General features: G+C 38.7%; 1 protein-coding gene across 1 annotated transcript; it reads left to right on the top strand.

Annotated features, from left to right (window-relative positions):
* Positions 443–5800, top strand: LOC109844790 (aromatic-L-amino-acid decarboxylase-like). Its single transcript, XM_020413920.1, is given in 9 exon segments — positions 443–689; positions 692–761; positions 764–867; positions 870–1109; positions 2050–2140; positions 2143–2516; positions 3434–3761; positions 4241–4386; positions 5522–5800. Coding segments are annotated over 9 exon segments (1809 nt in total). The 5' UTR covers positions 443–512.

Below are 9657 nucleotides of genomic sequence, written 5' to 3'. Positions count from 1 at the left end.
TCGAGCAAGAATTTGATCGTGAAACACATTTTGATCGTTACTTACATCCATGTTGACTTCTAGCTAGACTACGCATTTTTCGTTTGCTCTCCACCAACACATACGTCTGATCGTCGTGAAACTTTTAGCATTTGGTTTTTGGTTATGGTCTTCTTTTTGTGGGAGAGACCTATGGTTATATTCAGAGTTGTGCTGGGTTATACTTTTGCTTTGTAATCTTGACTATGAACGTTAATACACACTCTTGGTTAGGGGTGTGTATATTTCTTTTGTAACAACCTTTTTTTTAATTTAGCTGGTTGGATTATCTTTGTGATAATCCATTCTTTTTCTAAAAAAAAAACACATAATCTGATCTCCCTCCTGAAATGACCTCCATACCCCCCGTCTCCCTCTATATATACCATACACGATAAATCCAAAAAAATCACCTCTCCCTCCATCAAAAACTTTTCACAACCCAAGCTAGCTAGAGGAGGCCAGGGGGTGTGAAAAAAAAAAAAACATTATTAATGGGAAGCCTCAGTGACCCCTCACTCACAACCTTCAACCCCTTAGACGGGAACTCCCTAAAATCCCACCTCCAACAAACCGTAGACCTCATCCTGGACTACTACAAATCCATAGAATCCCTCCCCGTCCTCCCCGACGTCGAACCCGGCTCACCTCTCCCACCACCACTCCCTCCTCCCCTCCCGCGAACCTCCCCTTCGCTTCCACGCTCGAAACCCTCCGCCGCTCGATCCTGCCGGGCCTGACCAACTGCAGAGCCCGAACTTCTTCGCGTACTTCCCGCGCCACCCTTAGCTCCGCCTCCATCGCCGGGAACTACTCGCGTCGGCGGTGAACAATGTGGGGTTCAGGCTGGGTGGCGTCTCCCGGCGGCGGCGGAGGTGGAGGGGCTGCTGGTGGGCTGGCTGGCAAGAGTGGGCTGCCGGAGGAGTTCAGGGTCGAGGGCGGGGGTGGTGGGGTGATTCACGGACGGCGAGCGAGATCCTATTGTCACGATCGTTGCGGCGAGGATGCGCGGTGAGCAGAGGGGAGGCGGGAGGAGGATGATGAGCTCGTGGCTTATGGTTCTGATCGAGACGCATTCTACGTTCTACAAGGTTCGTCCCTGTCGACTGTGCGTGCCTGCGTGGGTGCGTGCGTGTCAGATAGCTAGGTCCTAAGACAAAGAGTAGTTACTTGTTAATTAAGGGGCTGTTTGGTTGGTTTCCTTAAAAATCAAGAAAAGAAAAAGGATATACGGAAATCAATAAAATATTATTTTCATTCATTTACATCTTTAAAATTCACCACAACATCCAATAAAAATATTATTTTCATCTCACAACTCATCTTATACCATCTCCTAAAAATAACAAAAATGATACAGGCACACCATGTGCCACACCCTCAGCCACACTCTCCTCTCTCTGCTACAGTAACCGGGGCTCACATAAGATTTATTTATAAATTTCATGTGGGCCCCGATTACTGTAGCAGAGAGAGGAGAGTGTGGCTGAGGGTGTGGCATATGGTGTGCCTGTAGTGTCACTCTAAAAATAAACCAAACACGAGAAATGATTCACATCATCCAACTCATCTCATCTCCATCACATCTCATCTTTAAAAATCACTCACATCATCCAATAACATGGTGACAACTCATCTCATCTCATTAACATTTTATTTCCACTCGTTTCCTTCGAAAAAACTAGGAAATCGATTTCCTTAAGTGTGTGTCACATCATCCAATGATATAATGACAACTCATATTATCTCATCTCATCCAATAATATAATGACAACTCATCTCATCACATCATCCAACTCATCTTATTTTTATGAATTAACATCGATTAATTTTCTCATTTTGTACGTACATGCAGGAACACTATAACTGTTAGGACTGTTCCTGTAGGAATATTTGTACTCTTAGCAAAAGTTTTTCGGGTGTACTAATTATAAGTGAGACACTGATTTGTCCTAAACAAAAAAAAAACTATATATTATATTCTTCTTATCAAATTTCCAAATTGATCTACCGTTGATTTGTTTATGATAGGCATGCAAAATCGCCGGGTTCAGTCCATCCAACATCCGATCAATCCCCACCAGCTCCGACACCGAGTTCTCCCTCAACCCGACCCTCCTCCTCCGGTCGATGAGGCCGACGCCGCGGGGCTGGTCCCCACCTACTGTCTGCGCCACCTGGGGACACCCTCCAACGCCGTGGACCCAGTGGGCCCCATCGCCGACGTGGCGAAAGAATTCGGGGCCTGGGTCCACGTGGACGCTGCCTACGCGGGCAGCGCCGGAGTCTGCCCGGAGTTCCGGAAGTACTTCAGTGGATTGGTGAAGGCGGACTCGGTGAGCATGAGTCCGCACAAGTGGCTTTTGACTTGTCTCGACTGTACCTGTCTTTGGGTCCGAGATTGGAGGAGGTTGGTTGAGTCGCTTGGGACTGACCCGGAGTATCTGAAGAATAAACAGAGCGAGTCGGGTTCGGTTGTGGATTTCAAAGATTTACAGGTACGTGACATGAAAACGCAAATCTTAATTATCAGGACTTTTCGTATGCGATCGAGTTGTTCTGATCCAAACAAGAAGCAATGAAGACCCCTAAAGAGTTCCCCTCTAGCTAGTATTAGAAAAACTCCCCTTTAGCTTTAGACGATTACGAGAAAACCCTCATAAATTAAGGGGTCTTTTAATAAAATCTCAAAGTTAAATGATGATACTTTCCTGATAACCCCTGAACTTACGTAGGATGCGTTTCGTGATATTTTGAAAGTTATGGGCGTTTTCTGATACTCATCTAAAGTTAAGAGGTTTTTTTTATGATATTTAGCATTCACTTTGTAGATTTTTTTTTGTAATTTTTAATTTTCTATTTAATTTTTGTGGGGACAGAATGGCGTGCTCTTATCTTATGTAGGTTGTTCTGCAAGAACTTGTGTACGGACAAAATACCCTCCAAATCAAGTATATAAAGAAATAGCTGTTATTGCATTATCATCACGTAACATACCAACCTCACAAAAAGTATGACTTGTGGTGTTTTTAAAAATAAAATGTAATTTGGTTTGATATATAGATATATTTTTTTGGATATTTTCTTGATAACTACTCACGTGATGCAATTTAGAAGCACTATAAGGTTTTATTAAACAAGTGATCACTAGCTGGACCTAATTAATTTGATCAGCAGCAAAGAGAGAGGTTATGGATAGGGGGGAAAAAAGGAATTAAAATTTAGAAACTTTTTTTTTTTTAATAAATCAGCTTAGAATCGAACACAAGACCGTGGGAGACACATTGAAACATTCTATCCGTCCAGATCGGTTGCTGCTGTGGTTAAAACTCATCATGGTCGACGTCTCAATTAGCATCTATATATAATCATAATTATTAATTATCATAAAAAATTAATTGTAATTTTCCAACAGATTGGGTGTGGCCGTCCATTTCGAGCACTCAAGCTCTTCATGGTGATCCAGACCTACGGCAGCGCGTATCTCCAAGCACACATCCGATCCGACGTGGACATGGCCAGCAAGCAAGTTCCGAGAAGCTTAGCGCGCTCCGACCCCGGTTCGAGGGGTGGCTGGTGGCCCGCAGGCGATTGCGCCTCAGTCTGCTTTCCCGCATGGGCTCCAAGCGTGGCCGGACGATGCCAGAGCGGGAGACCCGACGCGGCGAAACCGCAGGCTGCTGCGGCGGGCGTCAACGCGGCGGGGCTCCGCGTACAGTTAGACCCACACGCTTTGGCGGGAGGTACGTGATAGTTGCGTGGGCGTCACCCTGCACGAGGAGCGGACTGGAACGCCGCAGGGACCTGATCGGACGGAGGGAGGCTGATGAGTGCCAGGGGGTGGTAGCCGGTAGCTGGTCAGTCACACCACACAGACACGGACTTAATACAAATAAAATTTTAATAAGCAAGTGTTCATTGCAACGAAATCAAATGTAATAAAGTGTCACAGGCATCTCTACAGAAAATTGTTGAAATAAATGAATCTGTGAGGGGTTTTATGGAAAGATATCATTTAATGATTGGATTCTATAGATGAAAATTAAAACGTGTTTAATAAGTAGTATGTGAGTTTTTGTCCTACAAAGATAGCTAAAGTCAATCCAGGGTCAACTAGTGTGCCTCAGGTTAACATGGTTATGACTGAGCCCACTGGTAGAAGGGTATGTTTCTATTAACCTTGAATTACTAAATATTTATGAACCAAATGAATGGTTGGTAGAAGCTGGTGCAAACGTACACATTTGTGTTGATAAATTATTGTTTGTGTCTTACCTTCCTGCAAATGGAAATATTGTGAAGATGGAGAACCAAACTGCATCTAAAGTGTTAGGATATGGACGATTGGACCTGAAGTTTCCTTTTAAGGCGAGTTCTATCATTACATAGGGTGCAATGGTGCATCATGTTCCTACCATTCAATGCAACATTATTAGTGGTTTATGTTTAGTTATGGAAGGTTATGAGTTTTCTTTTAAATGTAATAAAGTAGTTATGTCACATGCTGAATTTTTTTTATCTTTAAAGGCTATAATTTTTATGAAATGTATAAGGCTAGAACATAACATGTTCTTAGTTTTGAAATAAATAAAATATATATTTCTGATTATCCTATTAGTAATAATATTGAATCATCTGATATTTGGCACAAACGTCTTGATCATATTAATTTTAATTCTGTAAAAAGAATGATGAATATTAATATGATTTCAAAACACTCTTTAGAATATAGTAAAAAATGTCAAGTATGTAGAACAACTAAACAAACAAGGAAACATTTTCAATCTGTTGATAGAAACTCTGAGTTGCTTAATTTAGTTCATACTGATATTTATGAATTTAATGGTGTTTTGATTAAAGATATGAAGAAATATTTTATCACCTTTAGAGATAACTATAAAAAGTATTGTTATATTTACTTGCTTAAAACTAAAGATGAGGCTCAAGAAAAATATCATTTTTAAGAATGAAGCTGAAACTCAAACTGGCAAGAAACTTAAAATTTTAAGATCTGATAGATGTGGAGAATATACATCAAATGAATTTACTCTTCTATATCAATCTTTTGGTATAGTGCATGAGGAAACTTCTCCTTATTCTCTTCAGTCTAACGATGTAGTTGAACGAAAAAATAGAACCTTAAAAGATATGATTAATAGTCAACTTGAAAGTTCAGGACTTTCTAAATATATATAGGGAGGGGCTTTGAATACGGCTTGTCATATTCTGAATAGAATCCCTCAGAAACAAAAAGAAAGTGGTCTATTTAAACTTTGGAGAGGTCGAAAGACAAGCTTGAAATACCTTAAAGTGTAGGAGTTTCTAGCAAAAGTGCTAATCCTAGAACACAAGAGGAAGAAACTAGTTCCTAAGACAGTAGACTCTATCTTTTTAGGTTATAATAGAAAAAACTTATGCTTTGAGATACTTAGTGATCAAATCTGAAATCCCAAGTATAGATGTTAATACAATTATTAAATTTCGTGAAACAATATTTTTTAAGGATGTTTCCCCCATGAAAACTGGAATGCCTCAAAATATCTCTAATGAAAATAATGTATCTGTCTCAACTTCCATTCTTGATCATATGGAAAAGATGATAAATATGGGGATATATAGTTCTAAATCTGAATATGAAAGATCAAATGATTTAGACGAACATAGAAGGAGTAAGAGAGTTAGGGTCGTCAAAGATTTTGGAAGTGACTTTGTCACTTACAATATTGATGAGGATCCTATTTTCTACAGATCCTCTATGACCTTGAATGATGCTAAACAGTAAAAGCAAGCTGTCAAAAGTGAAATGGATTCTATTGTCTCTAATGAGATATGAGAATTAGTTGATCTTCCTCTTGGGTGCAAGAAAATTGGGTCTAAATGGATTTTTAAAAGAAATTGAAACCAGATGGAACCGTAAAAAAAATTAAGGCAGACTTATTGCCAAGGGGTTCAAACAAGTTGAAGGAATTAATTTCTTTAACACATACTCTCCAATTACCCAAATGACTACAATCAGAATGCTTATAGCATTGGCTTCTATATATGATTATACAATCCACCAGATGGATATAAAAACTACTTTTCTTCATGGTTTTCTTGAAGAAAAGATTTATATGGACCAGCTTGAGGGATTTGTAGCACCTGAAAATAAAAGGAAAGTATGTAAACTTGTGAAGTCTCTATACGGACTTAAACATGCCCCTAAACAATGGCATAAAAGGTTTGATACAACTATCACTAATTTTGGTTTTAAAATGATTGAGTCTAATAAGTGCATTTATAGCAAAGTAAGAGATGATTTTTGTATTCTTCCGTGTACTTATGTTGACGATATTCTATTGTTTGGATCTAACATTGGGATAATCAATGAGACTAAGTCATTCTTGAGTAGTAAGTTTGAAATGAAGGACATGGGAGTTGTTGGCGTGATTCTTGGTCTAAAACTGATAAGATCAGTTAAGGGTGTAGTTATTTCTAAATTTTACTATGTTGAGAAGGTTATTGAGAAATTTGGCTATAAGAATTATAAACCCGTAAAAACTCTATATAATCCTTCAGTAACTCTTTACAAGAATGTAAGTGGAGTCTTTGTATCTCAATTGAGATATTCTCAAATTATTGGAAGCTTGACGTATCTTGCAAATTGTTCGAGACCGGATATATCTTACTCGGTTTTTAAATTAAGTAGACATACTAGCTATCCAAATAGGACTCATTGGGAGGCCTTAGATAGGATACTTCGGTATCTGAAGGGAACTGTTTCCCTTACACTGCATTATGGTAGATTTTCTTCCGTTATGGAGGGATATAGTGACGCTAGCTGGATTGCTATAGGTTCAGGTAGTAATGATTGTACATGGTATATATTTACCTTGGGTGGCGGCGCTGTCACCTGGAGATCTGTCAAACATACCATTTTATCTCGATCTACGTTTAGGGCAGAACTTTACGCTTTGGACACTACTAGCTTAGAAGCTGAATGGCTTAAGGGACTTATGTCCGAATTGCCATGATCAGCAAGCCTATTCCTGCAATCTCTGTACATTGTGACAATATGACCACAATTGCAAGAATTAAAAGTTTAAAGTATAACTGCAAAACTCAAGGTCATATCCAAGTACGGATAAAGACTGTGAAGAAGTTTGTTGATGAAGGGGTAATTGTTGTGCACTTTGTCAGATCCAAGGACAACATAGCATATCCCTTTACAAAAGGACCAGAGTTATCACTAGTTCTTAAATCTAGATTGATGATGAGACTGAAATTCTTACCTAACTCATCGATAGTAGCAACCCAACCTATCTGAGTCGAGATCCCACAAAGTAGGTTCAATGTGGTAACAAAAAACTATTGAGTGATTTAAACACCTAATCATAAATTGATACTTTGTATCTGAGTCTATCATCATGTATACCTGGAAGGTGTTGATAACTGCTAATATAGTAAGAGTGTTTCGACTCTAAATGGAATCAAGTTTTTATGACGAGATGCAAGGAGTGCATCCCTGGAGATGCCCAACTATATGAACATAATTGTGTGGCTGCAATTAGAGGAAGGAGGTTATTCCTCGAAATTGTTCATGAAAAGGATAAGGACGCATGACCATAATACGTCAAACCCAAAGATTGCTTCTATAGCCTATATCGTGTTGTTACCAATGAATATCACCACATCAAAGGTTCAAGTTCAAGACTTAGTTTCACTTCGTACCCGTGGTGATAAAATTTGATAACTATAGGGAAGATTCAAATAAGAAGATACCTTATCCGAAAGCATGATATGTATAATCTTAATTACTATCACCTATAGAATTGTGGGGGATTGTTAAAATAAATGAATCTTAGAGGGTTTTTAAAGAAAGATATTATTTAATGATTTGATTTTATAGATAAAAATTAAAATATATTTAATAAGTAGTATGTGATTTTTAGTCCCACATTGGCTAATTGAATGCATTTTAGTTTATTCAAATTAACACACGTGTTATATATGGTATAACAAAGGTGCTAATATTACACTTGTGTTGGTATATAAGCAAGCGTGTGAGCAAGCGAGCGGGCTTGTGCGAGCGGGATCGTGCGTGTAGGACCGTGCGTGCGGGCTCAGGCGTGGTTCGGGTGCGTGATCCAGCACATGCTCTTTTTGCATGTGCTCACTTAAAACCAACTGAACGTTTCGTACGTTACAAACGTTAAAAGGATAGAATAGGTTTTATTGCAGACGTTACAAACATTGTAATAACTGAAATTTAAATCTTTATCTCCCATGAACCTTATAAAAGAGCTTCTTCTGATCATTTGAAACACATAGAAAAAACAAAATCTCATGTCTTCTTCTTCTTTTAATAATTCTATAAGCTGTTAAGTATTGGAGGTTCTGACTAACTGAAAAAGTAGTCGTGGTGTTCATAAGAAGAGAGCGTTTCTTTAGACTGCAACCGTCTCATCCTTGGGAGTACTGTGTAGACCAACGCTACCGTAGGTGGGGCATAGTTTCTTCAAGACCAGTCATCTGTTAAGAGGACGATTTGACACTTCTGTAAAGTATTTTAAACTTGAAGTGTATTTAATATAATGTTTCTAACTTTCTGCTCTCTTTTTTTCTTTCCTATATGGTTTGTTCTATACTATTTTGGATCTGTTTTTATGCTTGTTTTTCCCAACACAAATTGCGTAGAAAAAGTATCAAAGTATATCCAGGTCTAGATATAAAATGTGCATTAATGAATGTCAACTGTTGAATCGTGAAATTTCAGAATTCGTGCGCAGATTCAAGATCCAAGTGTTTCACAGAATCACATTCTTTAAGTGTATGTTAATGCCCTGGATTATCCTCATCAGATACCTTCTCTACGTACGTTCCCATACCCGAGGTTAAAAATATTAGTCGTAAAGTAGCATGAGAACATGTACATGTTTCAGAGAATGTTACAACAAATAAGTTGCGCTCCCAGGCATGAAGCTACGACAAAAAAAAAAGTTTGAGGGCTAGAAGGTGGAAATATATACCCTATTACACTTAAGCTGTGTCATCTTCAATTAATGTGCCATGTGCTCACATTCGACAGTGTTACTTTTATGGAATTATATGCAAAACCCCCCTCAGGGTTTAGGCCAATGGGGCTCTTCAGGAATTAAATAAGATATATGAGGCTAAATATGCGGAAGAAAAGAGGACGAAAGAAAACGGTTTTGCATTGAAGAAACTTTTCAAGGCATTTAGTTGATTGGTAGCTACTTCTTTTATTAATTACACGGTGTCACTGACATGCAAACATATATATTTTTAATGCTTTCAAATCGGAGAGTGGAGACATACGGAAACATGATTGAAACACGCAACTTTCTGGCAGGATACATCTATTGTACTGCTATTAAATTTTCCAAATAAAAAGGAAAGAAAGAGAAAGAAAGGAAAGGAAAATCTAACCCCCAACCAACAACGGGTCCATACGCTCAAGATTGAATAACGCAACAGATACAAGTTACATTAACGACGGTACACATACGTATAACCGACCGACACGCACAATGCAATCACAGACTACTTAAAGCAAACAAAATGCTGTTAGGTGCGTGTACTCGTCAATACCTAAACTGTTCCCATTACTGGGAAAATAGCCAGGCAAAAACGCTTGCG

Source organism: Asparagus officinalis, chromosome 6, assembly GCF_001876935.1.
Source record: "Asparagus officinalis chromosome 6, Aspof.V1, whole genome shotgun sequence".
Lineage (NCBI taxonomy): Eukaryota > Viridiplantae > Streptophyta > Magnoliopsida > Asparagales > Asparagaceae > Asparagus > Asparagus officinalis.
The sequence above is the reverse complement of the archived record's forward strand: the minus strand, read 5'-3'. Positions and strand labels throughout refer to the sequence as shown.